At 40.0% G+C, this 23,457-nt stretch overlaps 1 protein-coding gene across 3 annotated transcripts in view; it reads left to right on the forward strand.

Annotated features, from left to right (window-relative positions):
• Positions 1-1,184: 1,184 nt before the first annotated feature.
• ctif (CBP80/20-dependent translation initiation factor) overlaps positions 1,185-23,457 on the forward strand; it is an 87,205-nt gene continuing 64,932 nt past the window's right edge. For 2 of the 3 annotated variants that reach the window (XM_070552365.1, XM_070552367.1), the window contains exons 1-2: positions 1,198-1,324; positions 2,574-2,652. In XM_070552365.1, coding sequence (XP_070408466.1) covers positions 2,650-2,652 — 3 coding nt within the window. In that variant the 5' untranslated portion in view covers positions 1,198-1,324; positions 2,574-2,649. Of the gene's footprint in view, positions 1,325-2,573; positions 2,653-23,457 lie in introns of all 3 variants that reach the window. The other variant, XM_070552366.1, reaches the window with a different exon arrangement.

The raw sequence follows: 23,457 nt of genomic DNA on the forward strand, positions 1-23,457 counted from the left end.
AAAATTTAACTGCACTTTATTTTGAAATGCCACATCATATCTTTTTGAAATTCGGAGAAGATTTAGTACTTGTTGTATACTTTAAGAGTGTGGTCGAATGATGTTGCGGAATCAGACAGTTTTTGAGAAATTTACCATTGAATTTAGTCTAAATTGCTTTTATGGTCAAATCTGATTGCACTTTATTTTAAAATGCCACATAAGATCTTCATGAACCTTAGGGAGGATGTAGTACCTGATGTGTACTTTAAGACTGAGGTGAAATAATATTGCAGAATCGAACATTTTTTTAAAGAAATTAACCAATGAATATAGTCAAAATAGTTTTTATATCTATCTAGTACTTGATGTGTTCTGTAATACTGAAGTGGAATGATGTTGTGGAATCAGACAGACTTTGAGAAAGAAACCATTGAATATAGTGAAACTATTTAGAAATGCCACATCAGATCAGGATGAATGGGACGGGATGTATAAGAATAGCAAAGTAACCTACACAAATGTGTTCTTTTAATTTAAAGTATTTTTAAATAACTAAAATCATAAAAAATGCAGTTTATGTTGCACACAATTTTACACAAAAAAGGGTTAAATCGTGTTCATTCTTTTAATTAAAGGTCTTTTTAATAGATCATATCATTTAAAACGCTGTGTTATATTGCACTCATTTTTACAAAAAAAAAAAACGATTAACTCCTGTTTATTCTTTTAATTTAAAGTTTTTAAAATAAATAAAATCATTTCAAACGCAGTTTTATCTTGCACACAATTTTACAAAAGAAAAGTTTTTAATCGTTTTCAGTCTTAAAAGTGTTTTTTTAATAGATAAAATAATTTTAAACGCAGTTTTAGCTTGCACACAAATAAAAAAATGTTTTCATTGTTTTCTGTCTTGTGTTTTTTAATAGATAAAATCATTTAAAACGCAGTTTTATCTTAAGACACAATTTTACACAAACTTAGAAAGTGTCCATCAGCACGTTCAGACCAGACACATGTCCTATAAGTGCGCTTTTATTTTGAAAGTCACTCTCGACCGAAGACACCGTAGATCTCTTGTAGTCATGTAAAAATCGAAGGAGGTCTGGCTTGACGACATTTCCCAGAGTGCCGTGCGTCTTGCTGCACGTGTCACCGCTGCCAGCAGACCGGGACTGAACGTCACATTCCTGCATTCCCCTTTCACTGCGTGAGAGATGTTGGAGTTACCAGCACACAGCTAATCCTCTTTCCCCGCTTGTTTTTGACAAACGCACCCATGACACGGCGGATTTGATCTCAGGGGGTGACCCCAGCTTCTCTGGAAGTCAGAATCTCGCTTTGGGTAAGGATTTATCCCATTTTACGTCGGTTAAAGAGGTATTTCTTCTGGTGTTTTCCAACCGCTGCAACTGTTTTATAAGGGCTGCATTCACCGCACGCTGCTTTTGTGGATGAGTTTGTTGCCCTTTTGTCTGTTGTGGTGCACCTGTTGGTGTTTCATTGTTGACTCAGTGGGGTTTGAGTCCAAAATGTATGGCCTGTGGTTAATTGTTGTTGTACTTAATGGCTAGCGTAAGCTAGCCGGATGGTTAGCCGCAGAGCTTGCGTCACCGTTGTGTTACCGGTGATACTCGAGCAGACACATCAGTGCGTGGAGGTGTCTCCAGATGTGGTTTTAGTATAATTAAAGGGACAACTATTGTGTTGTGGTTTTGATCACGGGCGTCCTGTCAGGAAGCAGCAGCGCTCGGCTACAACCCATAGCAAATGGGTGTGGTTAAACGTTCTAAACAAACCTGTGGTTAACGTAAAGATCACTCACACGTCAGAGAGATGTGCTATTTCAGTTTCACTCACGTTTGGTTGTACCAACTTAACAGGAATTATGTCTTCTTCGTTAGCTGTCCTGTAAAGGAGCGGAGCTAGCTACGGATCGGCAGACTGCCTCCGCTCAGCTGTTGACTCTCACAACAAAGAGATCGCAGCTGCTACTGTAGGACATGGAGGCATCCATGACAGATATTCAAAATAAGAGGTGGAGCAGATCATCTGGTTGGATATGTATTGGTCAGTTAGTTCTTTAGATTCCACTCAAGCTCAGTTTATCCACAACATTCCTGGAATTTCTGCTGTTCAGAGACTCATTACATCAGACTTGGTTCTTTTTTTAACACAGAGAAGGGTTGTTTTACCTTCTTTTTTGTTAAATGCGGTTAGAAGAAACACAGAATGAACGCACAAAAGATACATCAGACGGACTTTATTAATTTAAAGGAATGTTTGCATGCTGTCTCATTAGAATGAGATTTGTTCCACAAACAGTACTTAACTTGTTTAAACAGAACAAATAAAATTCTTCTGAAAGCAAAAACTGTTATGCTTTTAAAAATCTGTCTGGTGTGTAAGTTTTATTCAATATGAAGTGAAAATGGAACTTCAGCTTGAGGCTAAATTTAATCTAAAAGTCTTTCAGTTGGTAAATCAGGTTCAGCCAGAAGAGTAAGTTAGAAAATAAGGTACATACTCATGATTTACAACACAGTAAAAGCAAATGTTCTATCCAAACAACTCTTGTTTTAATTTGTTTCCAGTTTGGTGAGTTTGAACTGAGTCAAGAAAATCACCCCCCACACCATTACGCTACGAGTGGCCTGTAACTGTCAAGGCATGGTGGGTAGGATAGGTTCATTTGACTTTTGAATCAATACGGTACCAATGCCCGATACCTAGGAATCGATACCGGTACCAATGTCTGATACTTTTGAGTGTTTAATAATTAAATAAAACTCTTTTTTATTTTAATATATATTTTCCCTTAATTTATAACTATTTTTGATATATTTTATCATGATAAATATAACATGCAACTTTTTGTATTTTGTCATCATAGTGTTGTACAAAATTTTTCAAAATGAAAACCTTTAACTACAACTGTTTCTAAATGATCTAAACATTATACCCAGCTCCATGTACTCCTACTCCTCTTTTATGCCATCTGGAATAACTATGATGAGGAGACCAGGTATTATAGACTACAAATGAAATTAAAACAAACTTTTATACCATACAACTGTTTGTATTTTAATATTGTGATGTTTCACAAACTAAAACCCAGCTCCGTGTACTCTCATTCCTCTTCTTTCCTCAATGGACAAATTGTGTGATGGGTGGGTCCTTGTAGTACTAACTAAATTTACTGTGTGTCTTCATTTTATCTTTCTTTTTCAAACTGTTCATTTTTCATTAATGGATGCTAAAATATCAAGCTAACGTTAATGTAAACTGTTTATTTACCCATTGGAGCAGATTAAGACAATGATTCCTCACTTAGATCATTGTCAATGTCATCTAGGACCATTACTTTTTCTTTTGTACGTTAACGATATTGCTATGGTTTCTAAATTATTCAGGTTTATACTATTTGCAGATGACACTACATTATTTTATTCAGTAGAAAATTCAAACGTTATGTTAGATGTAGTTGAAAATGAGTTTACAAAAATCAAAAAATGGTTTAATATCAATAGGCTTTCTGTAAACATTGATAAAACTAAGTCAATAGTTTTTTTATAGTAGCAAAAACAGTGCTGATGCATCATTATATGTTGAAGGAATTGAGATAGAAAGAGTAAGAGAAGGAAAGTTTTTAGGTGTTATGATTGACGAACATTTGTCCTGGAAGTCTTACATAAATGCTATTCAAATTAAAATATCTCGAAATTTTGCAGTACTAAATAAGACGAAGGAATTGTTGAACAAAAAAGCTTTGTATATTCTGTGTAACTCGTTAATTCTTCCATATCTGACATATTGTATTGTATTTACACAATAGAGCAGTGAGAGTTATTAGTGGAAGTGGATGTAGGGATCATACGGATCCGATGTTTTCACAGCTAGACCTAATGGAATTTGACAAATTAGTAGAATATCATTTATTGAAACTTATGTACAAAGCACATAAAGAAGTCCTATCAATAAATATTCAAAAGAGATTTGTAAAACGATAAAGTAATTATATTTTTAAAGTAAATTATAGTTTAAAAAAAAAAACAAGATTCCGAACAGTGATAATGGAAATATGTATTTCAGTTTAAAGTGTCGGTTTATGGAATAGTCTCAACAGTGAAATAAAACAATCTAAAACATTTCCTGTATTTAAAAAAAGTGTCAAACGTATCTTGATGAAATAATAAGATCTTAAGTAGGCTGATAGACTTGTGGTGGGGGGTAGGTGAATGACAGTCTTCGAGTTGAACAGCTAATGTCTGATGTGTAAAGGGGGCAGATATTGTAAGTTTTTGCTTCTTTCTGCTCCTTTTCATTTATGATTATTTGTGAACGCGGATTGTTTTAATGTAAATTTTGTTTGATTGCATGAAATGAAATAAAAAATGGAAATGGAAAAAAATATTGTCATCATCACCCAGTCACCCATCGCATTTAGTGAAGTGGACCCAAACTTTAGAGCTACTTGCTCTGTTTCCAGCTCGCCCTACGCTCTTGCGCAAGCGCTGCTGTTTATCTTGGCAAATTGCTGTTTTGCAAGTTCTTGTTAATGAAGGACAGGTACCGAAACACGGCACCGTTTCATATCACCAGGGTATCCGCGGGTCCTTAAAATGTCTTAATAAGTCTTAAATTTGCTTTTCCAAATTTAAGGCCTTAAAAATCCTTAAAAATGACAAATAATCCTACAGTTTCCAAAGGTCTTAAATGTCCAAAGAACCAATAAACAAGATTCTTTTATTTCTATACAATTTTCATACATTTCTAGTTAGTGTTCAGCATTTTTAGTGTACGATGTTGGTGTAAGCGGAACCGTACACATTCAGTTGGTTGTGAAAGGGGGCTATTTTTAGATGAGCGCATTAGCTGGTTAAGCTAGTGGGAGCTTGCGCCATGGGGATGTGCAAGTGTAATGGTAACTGGATGGCTAATCCCACGTTCGCGATGTTCCAGGCAATAGCTGGAAATTATATCTTAAATTTAATTTTAAAAAATTGCTTAAATTTGGTCAAAATGGCCTTAAAAAAGGTCTTAAAAAGTCTTAAATTTGGCTCCCTTAAACCTGCAGATACCCTGTATCACACAAATCGGTCCTTAGTAGATACCACGGAATTTTGTTGATTCCCTAAAAAAGGAAAAAACCAAATACTATTCCAATCCCTAATAATGGATCCATTCTTTTATGATGATGTCTTTGAGAGTTCTGTGTCCAGTTTGGGTGGTCCTGTCCTGTGTGAAGTCTAGCCTCAGTTTCCTATTCTTAGCTGACAGGGGAAGCGCCTGGTGTAGACCTCTGCTATTGTAGTCCACCAGCTCCAAGATTGTGTGCATGTGTTGTGCATTCAGAATCAGAATGAGGCTTATTGCTAGGGCTGGGACGATAATCAATAAATCAATTAATTGTACAATAGATGAAAATTAACTCAATAATTTTTCCTACTTCAATATATTGAGGTTAAGAAATGTACAACTATATCATTATTAATTATTATCATTATTGAAGTGCAGTATTATTTATTTATGTTTTACACTGGACAGGCCATTGTATATATTGTTTTGGAGAAACAGGGTTCATTTAATTGTTTTTGGTGCAATTTTATTTTTATTTAGTTTGTTTTATTTATTTATTTAGAAGTTCTGCCTCTGGACTTTCCAATGTAAAATAATGGTTTAATTGTTGCAGTGTAAAGGATGCACTTGTATTATTATGATATATTAACATTACTTAAGTGGTTATTTTGGTCTCTACGATGCTGACAATAATGTCATTTATCGTCAATAATTTGTTGGACAATATTTCCAGCAAAATTTGTTATTGTCCCAGGCCTACTTATTGCCAAGTCAGTTCTTACATTCATAGGGAATTTGTTTTGATGCTTGGTGCAGGGACAGTCAAGAAGAAACACACACACACACACACACACACACACACACACACACACACACACACACACACACACACACACACACACACACACACACACACACACACACACACACACTAAAAGATGGTTGATTATGATTCTACAGACTGGTTGAAACAAGACATATTTGGACTTCTGTTGCCTTTGGATTAGCTTGGACCAGTCTGACCATTTTCCTATAACCTATGATGTCAAAGACTTTTTCCTCCACAAAACTAACATTCACTGGATATTTTCTGTTACCATTCTCTTTAAACCCTAGAGACCATTCCTCTTTCAAAGTAATTTCAGTCCCCTTTTCTTTATATTCTGTTCAAACGTCAACCAGTCTTTTTCATTTATCTTGATACCTAACCACCTTCAGTTGCTGCCGTGTGATTAGCATTTGATTAGCATGTTAGCTATTACTGTTTACAAGCATTTATAGAAGCATTCTCAAAGTGTCTGGTGAATGTTTGTCAGAGATAGAACTTGCCATTGGTTAGTCGCCACGTTCGCCTGTCCTCAGTTTAAATCTTGCATATATACCAGACTTCTTAATAACAGAAAAGAGTGGCTGATGTGTAAACTCAGCTTAGGCCACATACCATACACGCTATTTAGCTGGAGTCTGTGCATCGTCATCATCCCTGTGATCTGCAGTCCTGGCACACTTGAGTACTTTTGTTGCTGCTGGTACATTCATTGCTCCTGTGTTCCACCAGGTAGCACACACAGGCCTGTGATGAACAGTTACTTGTTAGCATGCATTGTTGAGAGCTCAGCAGCCTATAATGGAGCAACTGTGGGAGTAGCTTGCATAAAACTGGAGCACCCTGAGTCACTTCGCTTCAGAGATGTAGCCTTGTTTCAGTGCAAAATGCCGCTCATTAGGTTGCTTCTGTTGCATTGTGGATGGAAGAAACGAGAGGCAAGAGTTTAAAAAAATTGTCGAAATAGATGAGATATAAAATATTGATGAAGCTTTATAGGGTTACAGATCAAACATGGTGTCACAGCAATGTTTCCATTTACATTGAGTGTTTATCAGCCTGCAGTTGTTTTCTTACCCCCAAATTCCACTACCTCCGCTCCGACACGAACGCCGGAGCAAAATCGCTCCCGTTGTAGTCAATCAGAGCAATTCCACTACTGCGGCCGTGCTCCGGCAGTGCGGCGCAGTGTGCCGCCCTCTGTTCCGGCAAAAATAGAATCAATCCTATTTTCGCCGGACGCCGGAGCACCTCCGCAGTAAATGGACAGAAATAACAACCGCCCAACAGGAAAAGGAGCAAGCACAACTTCCGTTTTTCACAATAAATCGATAAACAAAAGGCGTTTTTTGTTTCATATGCACAGGTTTAACAACTTTTAACAACTATCAATGGCGGCTGAAGTTTAAATGCACAAAAGTAAGCCCTAAATACAGTTTCCACTATCAAAGTAGTCACACTTTGTTGATCCAAACACTAGGGCTGCAACAAACGATTATTTGGATAATCGATGAATCGGATGGGGTCTCGACACGATTAATCGATTAATCGGATTACATGGGGAAATTTTTTAAAACTGTTAGGGAAACGTTATTTCTCTCCTTCCTTCACTTTATTTAACACAACATTATTAGAAAACAGTTCAATAGCAGAAAAACAACATGCCATCACCTAAATTGTCTTATAAGGTGTATAGACAGAGACCCTAAGCTACATCTATCTGTGACCTAAAATGCTTGGTCCAATTAAACAGCTTAAGGGCAATTCTCATCTGTTTTGTTTGATCTCATCTGTAGACATTTATTATAACTGGGGATGTCAAACAACTAATTTTTAAATGTAATTAAACATAGGCTGTGAATTAATCAAAATTGATCACTATTTCCAAAAATGACGCAAGTTTAGAAAAGCAGCAGATGAGACATCGTGTCTGATAATTTAGTTTTTCATCTGATAATATTAGAACATGTCAGTAATGTCTGAGGGGCTTTTATAAACACCGTATAACTAACACTCCTGGAGAGGGTATGAATTACACAGAGGCTTCTGGGGAGCCCAGTTATGGGGGGGCATTTTGCCTTGGCCCCCAAAATGTCTTGAAACGGCCCTGGGTGTGTGACTGAGTGTTGAAGGTGATCTGAATAGTATCAAATTTATAAATATTACAAGTGTATAACATTGTTTTATACAGGTAAAAACGTGTAGTGGAGGTAAATCTACCTACATTTTACTTTTCAACACTTTGTTTTGTTTTTATTTAACTATTTCCTGTCCTGTCTGTCTCTCATCTTCCTGCATCTCCTCTTAATTCTCCAGAAAAACTGCTGCCTGGATTCTTACTTTTTCGCCTCATCAGTTACTTCTGAGCAGATCAAAGGGATCTCCTGACCGTAAAGCGCAGAGCGCGTTTTCGATGCTGCGTGAGGTGAAATCACCGCAGCACAGGTGATGAGCTCCGCAGTAGCAGAGCGCTGCAGGCACAAATAAGACAGAAAATAGAGAACATGTGCAGACATGAACGATCGTGTGCTAATTATAGTTTTTTGGTTGCGCCACTTTGAGAATGGACCGTGCGCTGGAAGCAGCTGCCTGGATCGCTGCGCAAAAATGCGCTGTGCCGCTCTCTGCTCAAGAGTCCAAAAATGATATAATATAGAAAACTTTTTCTGGTTCACCTGGATGTGTAGGATATACATTTCCCCCATAATTCGATCCCTGCTCCTGGATGAAAAGCCGGACATTTTCATCAATACAAGAACCCGCAGTCCGGACGCGCCGGACAGAGAGTGAAAAGTGGACACGTCCGGGGAAAACGGAACGTACGGTCACCATAGTCCTCATAAAGCGGGAAATTATAGATACAGTAATTTGCTCGTGCCCTGGGCCCTTTAGAGTTCGTGGGCCCTGGGCAATTGCCCAGTTAATCCGGCCTTGGGCGGAACCGGTTCGCAGCAGCGCGAGCCCCCCCGCTCATCTAATAAGCGTCGCGCTCACGACTTTAGACTCTTTTTACGAGCTTAGGGCATGTCTAGCCTGTGTAATAATCCGGGACTTGGATGAATCACTTTTGAAAAGTTTTTAATGTACCCGGACACAGAGTTCTCTCCTTCCTCGCTGATGATCCCAACATGCTTGCGTTTAAGACGCTGCATCATCCCGTGCCATGCTAAGTCTGACCTAAACGTTGCAGGTAACGCATGTCTTCGCCTGATTTAACTGAAAATGCTCCCAAACTTAAAAAGCTTTTACTTTTTTGACTCTTGCTGCTTCTGCCATGTTCCTCTTCCAAACAACTGCCGGCTCTCCCTCGCGCTGATCTGTCTGCGCGCAACGGCGGGCGGGAAGGGGGGGCGCTTTTGGAAGAGTTGTGCGACACAACGAATCGATGACGCAATTCGTTGCCAACGCTTTTAGTAATCGATTTTCATCGAATTTATCGATTCGTTGTTGCAGCCCTACCAAACACTGCTGATCTCTCAACACAAATGATGGGCAGATTAAACGGTTCATTTCGATGCTTCTCCCACACAACGGGTGTTTGGATCTAACTTCTGCGTTTATTGCTCGGACTGTATCGCAAGATCTCGAAAATCCCGCTCATGCTTGTTTGCCCACCTCAGGTCTCCGCACCGGAGCGGAGCCGTTGTAGAGTGGGTACCAGTAAAAATTGAGTTCGGAAGCGAGCGGTTGCGGAAGGCAGGGGCGGACCGGAGCGGAGGTAGTGGAATTTGGGGGTTAGTCATTGTCTTTTGTGTTCAGGCCTGACTAGGGCTGCACGATATTAGGAAAACCTGCAATATTCGATAACAGTGCTTAATATTGCGATATCAATATTACTCACGATAAATGAACAAATACTAAAGTATGCAGTGTTGATGTCGTCTGGCGTGTGACGTCTGCTCTGGGTTCAAAGCAAACAAAAACTAATGCATGAATTCCATGACAACATAACATTTTTATTGCAAAAATATGCAGCTGCACCTGCTACTGTATTAGCAGCAAAACGACAAACTGCATGCATGCAGTTTCTCAGTGACTTTAAAACATCACCTCCACCATAAAACTTTTTCTGATGCTCCAAATACAGAAAAACATCCCTTACCAGGGTTTTTGAATACATAAAAAAATTAGAAAATAAGTTTAAATGTTAAATAATAGTTAACATCACTTAAATGCAACAGCAAATTCTCTCATTGCTACTGAACATTTTCTCCACTTATGTGGTTATGATATAAGGCTGTTGCTGCAATTGGAAAGTGAACGGTGCTGGGCCAAACTAGGAGAATATTAAGATTTTCTGAGGGAAAGAGAAAAACAATTGTCTACCTTTCAGAAGAGGAACTGGCAAAAAACTACATGGAAAATATGTGAAAACGTTTGTTTTTAACGCCAAATTGAACAAGTTTACCTAGATCTTAAAAAGCAGCTCAGATGATGAAAATGCAACTATGATTCTGATAGCAAGCTAACAAATTGAACTAGCTCCTCTAAGATAACCGGCTAGCAGAGCTTCTGAGTGACAATTTATGTGCAGCAGCAAATCAACTATCCTGATTAACAAGGTTAAAAAGCTCATAAATGAAAAATCACTTTGATGTGTGGGGGAACTTTTCCAGGCCCTCTTTAGCAGGGTGGGACTGGGAGGAGAGTGCTGTAGCCTTTTAGCTGGAAGCTAACCGGAGCATGGGGCTAACATCACCACCCGGTGGAACACTAGCAACATGGAGGTAGGTGGGTTGGTTCACCGGCACATGTCGGAGTCAGCCCGGTAAAAATGATTACCAACACAGAGCGGACTCACGTTCGCGTTTGAAAGCAGCGCTGAATCCAGAAACATCAGCACAAAGTGCGTTCGGTGCCCTGAGCCAGCATGACGAACAAGGGAACAGCGCCGCAAACTCTGTTCGGGTGTTGCTTTCCAAAAGGGTCTATGTAGGGGGCGGGCGTATTACGTGAATGGAACCATCTGATTGGCAGCATATCAGAAGGACTACATTTGATTGGTCAAATAATACTTACGCATAAAAAACAGAGCTGGTTTACAAAAAGTTGATGTATGGCACGGATGAAAATGTTTGAACCAAACATTTATCGCTGTTTTTGCCGTGTTTTGTGATGGGCCTATCGCATGTCCTGTTATCGCGATGACGATAATTTTTCGATATATTGTGCAGCCCTAGGCCTGACCAACAAACAAACATAGTCATAGTGTCAACCACCCTTTGTTGCCTCTTTTCACATTTGTGTCTGCTAAGCTTCAAAGTCCCTCTGCACGTTCACCTCCAAACATGTTGGAAAGCCAGGGAGCCGCTCTGCTCCATTGTGTCCATAGATCTGCACAAAATGTCTTTCTTCAGCCACAGTTTCAACAGTTTCACTGTTCTGTCAAATTCTATTCAATTAGGCCACTGCATGGACACAGAAAGACAATGGGGTTATTGTTTTATACATACACACAAGTTCATGTATCCCTGTGACCCCGTGTGGCATTTTAAGACTATATTTGTTTTGATCTAGTCAGTTAGTTTACTCACGTTAGCTTAAATGATACTCCTGTTGAGTTTATTTGTCTGGTTTCTGTAAAAGCATATTGAGAATTTTTTATTCATTACAATTTTTGTGGTCATTGAGAACATTTTTGTAAATTCAGTTTTTATACTAGATTTTTGCCCCATTACTCTACCTGCAGGTATGCTTGTTGAGTGGTTGCTTTTGCAGAATTTACAGCCTTAAATGAGCAAAATGTAAGAATTTTTCATTGAAATAATCACATTGTCTCAGTAGGGCAGGGCAATAAGTCGAAAATTTATCATGATTGAAATTTATGACTCATTAAGATAATTTTTCCCATGTCAATAAATTTGATAATAAAAAATGAAACGTTGTGTAGGCTGGCAACGTTCATGTTCCTTTAACACTAGAACTCCTAGAGAGCCGCCAATTGGCTCCACCCCCCTCGATCTACCAGAGAGCCGCCATTTGGCACCGTTGTTTTTCACCTAGCATTCTTAATCACTTATAAACGTTCGCCTTTGTTCTGTAAATCACTTCAAGAGATGCTGGTGCTTCCCTCATCTCCCCCTCTTGCCTGTTTTTTTAGCAGTCAGAGGCAGCTAGAGGAAAACCAGAGACACAAGACTACTTACTCAACAAGAGTGTCTTCAGTCAGAGGCTACATGCAGGATATAATGACAGAGCATACAGGCATCTGTAAAACGTGATTTTTGTTTTTAATTACTATGTTTGTAGCCTTTATAGCCTATGTTGCATTCACAACTTGTGTGCTTATCTGAAGTCTTCACAAAGTCAGTCATAAATTATTTTGGGTGGGTAAGTTCAGTTGACCAGATTCAACAGAAGCCCTTTTTACAAAAGGGCCACAAAATGCTCAGGCAATCCAAGAAAGCATTATGGTTTTATTAGAACAACAAACCTTCACATTCACAAGCCTTTTGTGAATGTTTTGTATTGCCACTCAAACAATTTTGTGGGAATAATGCAGGTTATGCAATGCAGGCTTCGATTGTCCAGATTCCAAAAGAAGGTTCATAACAGCTGTGATGAAGCTGCTTTTCAGGTGTTGAAAACAAGCCAGCCTCTTGAAAAGGCTTCAGGTGATCAGTTAAATCTGAATAGAATTTATTTTTCAGATTACCTGGCTGCAATTGCATGTAAAAAGAAACTGTGAAAAGTGAAACTCCTTCAGTTCTTTGAGTTTTGACGTGATCTGTTCTCTGTCTCTGCTGAAGCCACACTCCTTGAGTTTTTTAGACAAACTCTCAAAGAGGTGGCTGTCCGTCACAGTTCCTGAGATTTGTCTGGCTACATTTGCCTCTGCTCATGGAGACAGAAGTTCACAGATCTCGTTGTCACTTCAATTAGCCATGTCCGCTGGTTGTTTACTAACTTTACCATGTTTACGTGGTTTATATACTCTTTCCAGTCGGGGGTTGCCACACATTTGCTACGTCATTTGACATCTTCCTCTGTTGTGCCAAGGCACAATCGCTGTCTATAGGACAGACAGTTACCACAATATTACTACCAAGCGAGGCGCAGCAAATGCAGCAAAATTCACACAATGCCATGCCAGCATGGTTTGCTTATAAAACACACTGTTGCTGTAATGTTACGCTGATTTGCCTGCACAGTGTGTCTTGTAAAAAGGGCTTGTGAGTCATTTTCTACCAGGGCTAGAGGCAAACAAAATGAGGCCAACCTAAATGACTGAAAATTTTCAAGTTCCCCAGCATTCCTCCGCATTCCAATGGGCCATTGTCTGTGCTCTGTTGAAAGGCAGCTAATTGTCAGTGATTGAGTTGTGATTTTCAAATCAAGGAGCCATTTTGCTACCTCTGGTAGAGCTGAGGGGGTCAGAAAATCCGGGTAGTTCTAGTGTTAAGAAGCTGACCCACCATGTGTCTCTCGTAAAAAATGTGACTCAACGTAATGCATGTGACAGCCCCATCTAGTGGACCTGTAGTTATCGTCCATTTATTGTTATCAAGGTGGAATCCTCAATATATTGTGATATTGATTTTAGGCCATATCGCCCAGCCCAATTTCTCAGTCATGTTGGAAGGAAAGTTGAACTGAAACAGATTTTTTGCTCAGCTGGCTGAGCTGTTGGTGTTTCTCCCGGAGGGGGCGTGGTCACTTTTTACCATCTGTAAGCCTGCGGGGTAGACTTAGGCGGTATCCAAATTTTAGTAACATCTAGCTTCCTCTATATTTCACCAAGGTGTACGGTATTACCAGTAACAATAAAAAAAATGATGACGTAAGCCACAAGTGGAATGACCTAACTGTTGGCTTGGACCTTCACCATTCTGAAACTGAATAAAAAACACTATTACTAAAACAAAAACAACATAAGACACATAATATTAACAACTCAAAAAACAAGTAGCTTATAAAAAGAATTTTCGCCTGAAAAAAACAAGCGTTTACCTTTTCTGGCTTCAACCTAGGACAGTGAGGACCGGTCCTGCTGCCTGAAAACCTGTTTTGATGAGCTTGTGGCACCGATATACTAGTATTTTGGTACTTTTGGTTGTAACGGAAGTCATTCCGTTCCGTTACATGGTCTAGTCACATCATCTTGGGAAGGCTGGCTGCATATTTCCACCAGAAAAGCGCGTTACTTTCTCTTTTAATAACAGGCTCCAGACAGAAGGCTGCTTTTTCAGCCACGGCTCGCTCCTCTACTGTGCCGACGGGTGTGCGTCTTTCGCTGTCTTCTTTTGTTTGCACAAATGATCTCAATAGTGTTTACCGGCTCTCATTTTAGGTTTGCTTTGAACTCGAAATACTCCCAAAGTGCAGAAGTTGTGTTTAGACAGGTCAGCTGGTGCGCAAGCTGCCATTTTTCTCTCGGCGTGTCGTCTCGGCGCTGCCACGTGATGACATGTTCATAAACTTAATGGAACGTCTCTAAAAGTTGGACAAACCATTTAAAACTATTTAAGTAAAACTGAAAATTTAACCAAACATCCATTTGATACATTAAATGACCTTTATTGATCTTTTTTTATCTATTCTTTTAAAAATCTTTGTCTCCTCCATGCACTGTTTTTTTCATGACTGTATTGGAACTGACACTGGCTGTATACGGTATTACTGTAATACCGCCCAAGCCCACTGCGGTGTTGTCAAGTTGGCACCAATCTAACGCTGCGTTGCCGACATTTGTAATTTGACATCTGCCGGCAAAAATTTCCAGTGTTGTTTATAGAACTGAAGCCTGTTAACAGGAGCGACCCTGAAGTTATTTCTTGTACCCCTAAGAAGCCATAGCATCTTTTTGTTTTACTCTAATATTGGGTGAAGCGGGCTAGAGGCTAACATTGTGCCAGTGAAATATGTGTATGACGTGAATAATGAGTCTATTTTGTAATAATTCTTTTGTTGGTTTTTAAGGCATTGAATGGGATGGCACCAGAATATTTATCTGACTTGTTACAGCCATATATACCTAGTCAAATCGCTCCCCTCAGAGAGTCATCATATGCTTCTAGTCCCTGCAAATAGGCTCAAAACAAGAGGAGACGGGGCATTTTCGGTAGCAGGCCCGAAATGATGGAATGATCTTCCATGATCTGTGCGACTCTCCACGTCAGTAGAGGTTTTTAAGAAGGCGCTGAAGACCCATTATTATAATCTGGCTTTTAAATCTGTGTGTTAACTGATGTTGTTTTGTATTTTGCTGTTTGTTTATTTATTTATTTATTTATTTAGTTTCCTATATATTCTTTGTTTTTATCTTTTTTAGTTAAGTCTTGGTGACATAATATATTTCTGTAAAGTGCTTTTATAAATAAAGGTGATGATGATGATGATGATGATGATGATTTTTACTTCCTTTAATGAGTCGTTCAGAACTATTACAGCAAGGTAGCAGCAAGACGGCAAACAACCCCACTTCCTCTAATCCCGGAGGCATGTTACAATATTGAGTGTAGTTAATGCTCCTCACCCTAAAACAACCTAGAGTTCTTCTAACACCAGATATCACAATGTATTTATCAACTTACTGTTAATGACTCCTCTTCACTTGTCATCTAGAATCTTCTGGTGCTGATTCAAAACTGGCAACAGCCATGAAACTCACTGAACGGGAGTGAGATGGTGACATTTAGTTTAGAAAAAGGGACAGCAGTACCCAAAACTGACCACAGGATTTAATTTTTACTTCATTCTTACACCTCTAAAGTTCAAAAGTGTGCTGTAAAATATGTTTAATTTTTATTTTCATTGAGCAGAAGCATTAAGCATGAAAAGAGTCGATTAAGAAATTTAGATTTCTTGGTGTTGCCTTGAAAATGTTTTATGTTGTTGCATTGCAAAAACTTTTTACTAGGGTACATCTAGGGCTGAAACGATTCCTCGAGTACCTCGAATAATTCGAGTACAAAAAATCCTCGAGTCAAATTCTCTGCCTCGAGGATTCGTTTAATTCATATTTAATTAATTCGTGGCTTTGCAGTCGCCCGTGGTCATGTTTCACCCGGACTGAAATAAGTGACGCACATGCCCACTGGACTGCACACGCGAGTAGCGAATGTAACTTAACTTTCTCTTAAGCCATGGCGGACAACGTGGACCCCGGTGGAGTGCGAAAAAGACAGAAAATGTCAAGATGTGGGACCATTTTTCACGTCGTTAGGCGGAAAACGCAGTCCAGTATAAATACTGTAAAATGGATTAAGCCTACCACAACACCACATCCTCCGTGCTGCAGCACCTGTAAATGTCACTTCTGCAAGCGGACTCGGAGCCTCTACAAGATAATGCATTTTAGCCTGTATTTCTATATATTCTGCAGACACTGTGCGACTTTTTCGTTTGTAGCACTCAGTTTCAGCTCACACCGTATGTCTGGTAGCAACACGTCGGACTTAAAATGTGCTAAAAATAGCAGTTTTTACACAACACGTCGGACTTTTTATTGTGTTGTTATTGATATTTGTTGTCCCTCAGGATTGCTGCAGGAGGACAGGTATTTATGAGAGGAAAACGAAAGAAAGTAAATAAATGTTTTGTGATCAGTATAATTTGACAAAACCACGGCAAACATGCTTTCTCGACAATCCTTGTTATTGTGTGAGAAAAAAAGTGTTGAAATTAAAACGGATGTGTGTTAATAGGGAACAGCCGGCGAGCTGTTTGCGCATGCACTGTGAGCGGTTCTGGTTCTGTTTGGGCCGCAGCCGCTCGCAGCGCTACTTCAACAGTTATCCTCCTAGCTTTTGTCTGGCTTGCAGGCTAGCAGATTCTCGCACGAGGGGAAAATCGGCTCAGGTTGTGTACTTATTTTTTGCACAGCCATTTGTTTACTGTGAAGTAAAGTTGAAGTGCTGAAGTTTTGCAAACTAATTTTGAATAAAACTTGAAGAATAACTGGCAATTGCTTGCTCATTTTAACAGGTCTTTCATAATTATAACATGCTATTTGATATAATGGTTTACAAATACAAAAGGGTAATTTATTAGAGTACTCGATTAATCGAAAAAAATATTCGATAGAGTACTCGATTACAAAAATATTCGATAGCTGCAGCCCTAGGTACATCTAATTAAAAAAACATTCCTCCATCTATATTTAAAAATGTTTATACAACAGATGAGAAGACAATCTATTACAAAAATTTACTACTCTGAATTATATGTAAACATGTGGGATTTTGTTAATCCATTCAGTCGGTAGTAGACCAGATTAGATGAATTATCAGCTCTGCCTGCGTTAGTTAAGAACTTCTAGGTGGACTCCCACTGGGGAGACCGGATCTTGTGTTCTATTCTGTTTAGATTGCAGGGATTAGGGTTGTTACTGGTTGGGTTTTGGTAACCATATCAAAGGGTGTAAATCACTGGTGGACTCATCTGCTGTAAGTTGATCTTAAATTGTTGACTGATACTTCTGTAGAGTCCAGGCATAAACCACCTGCGCACAGGTTTCAGATTCTTTACAGAAAATTCTGTCAGCTCAGCTCTTAACAGGGGCAGTATGAGAGAATTAAAAGGACAAGTGAAATCACTTTAGAGCTTTTCAACCATTTCTTACCTTTTCCTACGCTTATGTAGACAGGAGCTGTTTGTATGTAGGTGCAAATAAAATGTGCATTTGAAGGGATCAGTAGAAACCTTAGACATATATACCATAGACCGGGGAAGTCCGGGCCTTGAGGACCGTTATCCAGCACGTTATTGTTTTAACTTTGTTTCAACACATCTGATTTCAATCAGCAGGTGATTAACAGGCTTTGCAGAGCCTGATGAGCTGCTGCACAGGTGACTGAACCACTGAATCAAGTGTGCTGGAGCAGAGAAACCAATAAAACGTGCTGAATACCGGCCCTCAAGGACTGGAATTGAATACCCCAGCCGTAGACCATATATATATATATATATATATATAGAAACTTTAGAAACATAAACTACAGCTACACTAATAAAACATCTCACCCATAAAGCCTCCTGCAATCCAAAACAATTATGTAATTACTTATTTTAGTATATTAAGCAAACATTTTTACTGAACACTCATGCTTCTTTTGGACAAGTTGATGTCAGTTTTATAAAAAGCTGAATGATAATGTAGAGTTAAAAATAAGAGAGCCTATTAAATATGCGGTTCAAGCAAACTAACAGCCTGGACTTCTAATGGAAACTACTTAAAACAAAAGTAGGGCTGGGGAGTATTTTGAAGACCGCCGTGCGGTGGACGTTTAACTACTGTGCAGCGCTGCAGAAAAATCTGTTAGCAACAACAGGTGAACACTGAGAAAATCTGATTCCAGTGATCTCAAACGAGCCTTCACTGCTAATCAGACAGAAGAAGAGACGAACACAGCAGTGGTTGTTCCTGTCTATGAATGAATCACACGTTAAATCACATTCTTCAGCTCAGTTGGAGTTTAAACCAATTTGGTTGATTGTATCAGATATACTTGTATGTTGGTAGGATTGTAGAATTTTTTATAATGTCATTACACTCTTTGGTATTATCTTAGTATTTTTTAAGGAGGTACTTGCAATTAACTCATTCACTGCCAGCCGTTTCATGATCGCCAACTTCGCTGCCAGCGTTTCTCACCGTTTTTACTGTTTTTTTAAGAGTCACAGAACGTTGCGCGCTAGGATTATGTCGATGCCAAAACAAAGCAGAGACTCACCTCTTACATCAGGAAGAATCTGTGTGTTTCGAGCGTTATCCGTTCTTTCATAATCCGTTGTTGAATTGTGATCGGCAGACGTTTTTCCAGTTCGCGCCTGACTTTTTTTACAGGAACGGCCCAAAACGATCTCCTTATACATGGATGGTCTGCTTCCTGATCATGTGACGTGTGACGTATGCGGTTGAAGATCGGCTTCAGGGCTGAGATGTTTGTTCTCTCAGCGCGGGGGCTCGTTCTGATGCTCAAACAGTAAAAAAATGCAAATGACGACTTTAGTCGTCAAAGGCAGTGAATGAGTTAAAAGTAGTCAAAAGATAAGCACTGGTCTAAAATATTCTACTTTTATGGGATTTGTGGTACCATGGTGTGCATGTAGTATTTATCATTTGCCACATCACTACCCCTCAAACAAAGAGACTGTGCTGTCTGGTGCCACGCTCTGGCTGTCTGGCCAGTTTAGTATCTGTCTGAATGGTGCTGAGCCTCAGGCACACTGTTCATCTTGCTCCACTGAAGCTGCTTTGCATGTCTCTGTGTTGATTTTTCACTGTAGGCCTTCACGCCTCTACCAGGCTGTCACAGATACCTCAGAGGCTTTAGCAGTTATGTGTCCAGTCCGAGCAGTCTGCATCTTAAAGTCTAGACATCTGAAATGCATATTTCACGGCAGACGGCTCTTTGTTGGAACAGCTGGTACAGTTGAAGGAGGGAGAGTGAAAGGGTGGAGACAGGAAGGAGCAGGAGGAGCGGCATGTTGTGGGCTGACACACAGAAATGTGTAGTAGAGAAGAGAGGTAGCACATGTAGAGTATCACACTATGGTGACTTATCTGTGTTGTGTTGCCACAATCAGAACAACATTAAAACTCACAAAAAGTACACAAAACAGTGAACAAACAACAACATACTGCTTTATTGGTCACAGGCTGGCTTTCAGTGGTCATTACTTTATCTTGTAATCAAAGAAACTGTGTTAAAACATCTGATTGGTGTGTACTGGGTTGATGTGGTTATTCTGAGATGCTCTGTGACGAGAGAGAGATGCTCGAGAGAGATGCTCGAGAGAGAGATGCTCGAGAGAGAGATGCTCGAGAGAGAGAGAGAGAGAGAGAGAGAGAGAGAGAGAGAGAGAGAGAGAGAGAGAGAGAGAGAGAGAGAGAGAGAGAGAGAGAGAGAGAGAGAGAGAGAGAGAGAGAGAGAGAGAGAGAGAGAGAGAGAGAGAGAGAGAGAGAGAGAGAGAGAGAGAGAGAGAGAGAGAGAGAGAGAGAGAGAGAGAGAGAGAGAGAGAGAGAGAGAGAGAGAGAGAGAGAGAGAGAGAGAGAGAGAGAGAGAGAGAGAGAGAGATTTGTTTTATTGTGTCTTATGTCTGGGTCAGATGGAAATCCTTCATCTAGAATCTCCTTTTCCAGTGTGCACCCAACTGGGAATACGCTACTCACTTAAGCACCCATATTAAGGGGCTTGGAGGACTTTGCCATGATTTGTCAGAATACTGTGGGTCTGATGTATTACAAAATACTGCTGGACTTAGTGTTCAGAGACAAATGGTCAGATATGTGATGATGCCACACAGTTGCTTACTTTGGATATCATAGTTGAGGTTGTTTGAGTATTGTTTTGTTTATTAATGCACAATCTGTTAAAGATACAATAAAAAAAACATACAACTATTCATATTAAAAGAGAAGGAACTCAATGCCAGTCAGTCAATCAAAATGTCAATAACCATTTGCAGTTTGAGTCTAGAATATTGAACCTGAAGCCAAAAATCATCACAATCATAACAAAGGCTTGAAGTTAGGGCTGCAACAACGAATCGATAAATTCGATGAAAATCGATTACTAAAAGCGTTGGCAACGAATTGCGTCATCGATTCGTTGTGTCGCACAACTCTTCCAAAAGCCCCCCCCCCCCCTTCCCGCCCGCCGTTGCGCGCAGACCAGAGCAAGTCAGATCAGCGCGAGGGAGAGCCGGCAGATCAGCGCGGGGGAGAGCCGCAGATCAGCGCGAGGGAGAGCCGCAGATCAGCGCGAGGGAGAGCCGGCAGATCAGCGCGAGGGAGAGCCGGCAGATCAGCGCGAGGGAGAGCCGGCAGATCAGCGCGAGGGAGAGCCGGCAGATCAACGCGAGGGAGAGCCGGCAGATCAGCGCGAGGGAGAGCCGGCAGATCAGCGCGAGGGAGAGCCGGCAGATCAGCGCGAGGGAGAGCCTGCAGACTTGCGCTGCTGCGAACTGGTTCCGCATTGTTGCGCAGCGATCCAGGCAGCTGCTTCCAGCGCACGGTCCATTCTCAGTGGCAAAACCAAAAAACTATAATTAGCACACGATCATTCTTGTCTGCACATGTTCTCTATTTTCTGTCTTATTTGTGCCTGAAGCGCGCTACTGCGGAGCTCATCACCTGTGCTGTGGTGATGAGCTCCGCACGCAGCATCGAAAACGCGCTCTGCGCTTTGCGGTCAGGAGATCTCTTTGATCTGCTCAAAAGTAACTGATGAGGTGAAAAGGTAAGAATCCAGGCAACAGATTTTCTGGAGAATTATGAGGAGATGCAGGAAGATGAGAGACAGACAGGACAGGAAAATAGTTAAATAAAAACAAGAAAACACAGTAAAATGTAGGTAGATTTATCTCCACTACACGTTTTTACCAGTAAAAAACAATAAGTTATACACATGTCATATTTATACATCTGATACAATTCAGATCACCTTCAAAACTCAGTCACACACCCAGGGCCGTTTCAAGACATTTTGGGGGCCAAGGCAAAATGCCCCCCCCCCCCCCCCCCATAACTGGGCTCCCCAGAAGCCTCTGTGTAATTCATACCCTCTCCAGTAGTGTTAGTTATACAGCGTTTATAAAATCCCCTCAGACATTACTGACATGTTCTAATATTATCAGATGAAAAACTAAATTATCAGACATGCTGTCTCATCTGCTTCTTTTCTAAACTTGCAAAAAGTAACAAAACAATTTGAAAGCCACTATTTGTGGATTCTCTGAAAGTTTCCATGGAGTGTGTGACAACTTATTTTTTCATTGATCCTATCGTCTAATCTCACAGCTGAAACAAGCATCCTTAATAATCTGTGCACAGGAAGCTTACCAATGCTGTAGTAAAACAAAAGGTATAATAATTTATTATTAATAAAACCTTGTTGCAGCACTAAAGCATAAAAATTAGATTTTGCATTAAATATGCAAAATATTTACATATGAATTGTTTTAGAGCCCTTTTACTGGTAGAATCTGATATTAATTTAGTTCTTACAAAAAATGGGTCCCAACATGGTTTGTGTGGCGTTGCCATAGTGTGATGTCATAGGCACAGATCCCCTGTCCTCTTGTTTGGAAATGGAAATATGATCACCCTATATTAAACAACCTGTCCACCCGGGCTTTTGCGCTGCACAGAGACGCTTCGCTGCCTACGACTTTGAACGTCAGTTGAGAGTCAGTCTCATGCAGACTGACCAATGAAGAGAGGGCCTCAAGTTAAGACCCTCTCCTCACTGGTCAGTCCACACGAGGTGGGTCAAAGGTTACTCTGGGCGGGTTACGTGTTGTCAGGCATTCAAGTATTGAGTATATTTACTGCATATTACAGTAAAATATTCTGTATGTGACCACATTATGGTGATCCTCGGGTCGTGATGATGGAGCCCTTGAATATTGTTGCCCAGGGTACAACAAAGTGTTAATCTGGCCCTGGTTCCGCCGTCACATTCCCGCAGAAACTGGTTGATACACCGGGGCCAGACTACTAGCGTGTGGTTTTACAACCACAATGTCCTCGGAAGCAAAAACGCTTTTAAAAGGGAGGGAGGAGTCCTAACTGTTGCTGCAGGCGTGTTGTGTGAGAGTGCAGTTATATACTGGTTAATATATTTTTGGGTTCAGTTGCTTTCATGTGGCCTAATGTGAGTCTATTTGGGATCATTGGAATGATCAGCAGCATTTCTTGATGTGACTTTATGGCAGTTGCCCAGGGCATCATCACAAGGAGGATGGCATTCATTTACTTTTGTTTTATTTGGTATTTTTTCAGTCATTTTTGGAAATAGTGATCTATTTTGATTAATTCACAGCCTATGTTTAATTACATTTAAAATAAATGTCAACAGATGAGATCAAACAAAACAGATGAGAATTGCCCTTAAGCTGTTTAACTTGGACCAAGCATTTTAGGTCACAGATAGATGTAGCTTAGGGTCTCTGTCTATACACCTTATAAGACAATTTAGGTGATGGCATGTTGTTTTTCTGCTATTGAACTGTTTTCTAATAATGTTGTGTTAAATAAAGTGAAGGAAGGAGAGAAATAACGTTTCCCTAGCAGTTTTTAAAAATTTCCCCATGTAATCCGATTAATCGATTAATCGTGTCGAGACCCCATCCGATTAATCGATTATCCAAATAATCGTTTGTTGCAGCCCTACTTGAAGTATCTGGTTTTATCTAATTAGTTTTTATTTTAAGTAGAATTACTGAAATAAATGAATGTTTGCACCATATTCCATTTTTTGTTCTTTTTTAAAACACAAATAAGATTTGTCTTTACCTTGCTGATGGTTTCGTTTGCGCCTGCAAACATCCTCAGAGCTGACGCTGATGGTGGCATCACTTCCTACTCTGCTTATCCGCGGGCAGCAGAGGACGTTGTCGCCCTCTGCTGCCCGCTCTCCCCTCTCCGATGATGCAGTGAGAAAAAAACGAGTCGAAGACACACAAGAGCAGCAAAACAAGAAGCAGAAAGTACAATAAAGAAGTCAGATCACTGCACAAGAGAAAACCATATAGTGGACTGGGACAACACAAGGATCATAAACACCGAATAACAGAAATACAAAAGATGGATAAAGGAAGCTATAGAGATAAGGAGACGTGGATGT

Source organism: Nothobranchius furzeri, chromosome 6 (genome assembly GCF_043380555.1).
Source record: "Nothobranchius furzeri strain GRZ-AD chromosome 6, NfurGRZ-RIMD1, whole genome shotgun sequence".
Taxonomy (NCBI): domain Eukaryota; kingdom Metazoa; phylum Chordata; class Actinopteri; order Cyprinodontiformes; family Nothobranchiidae; genus Nothobranchius; species Nothobranchius furzeri.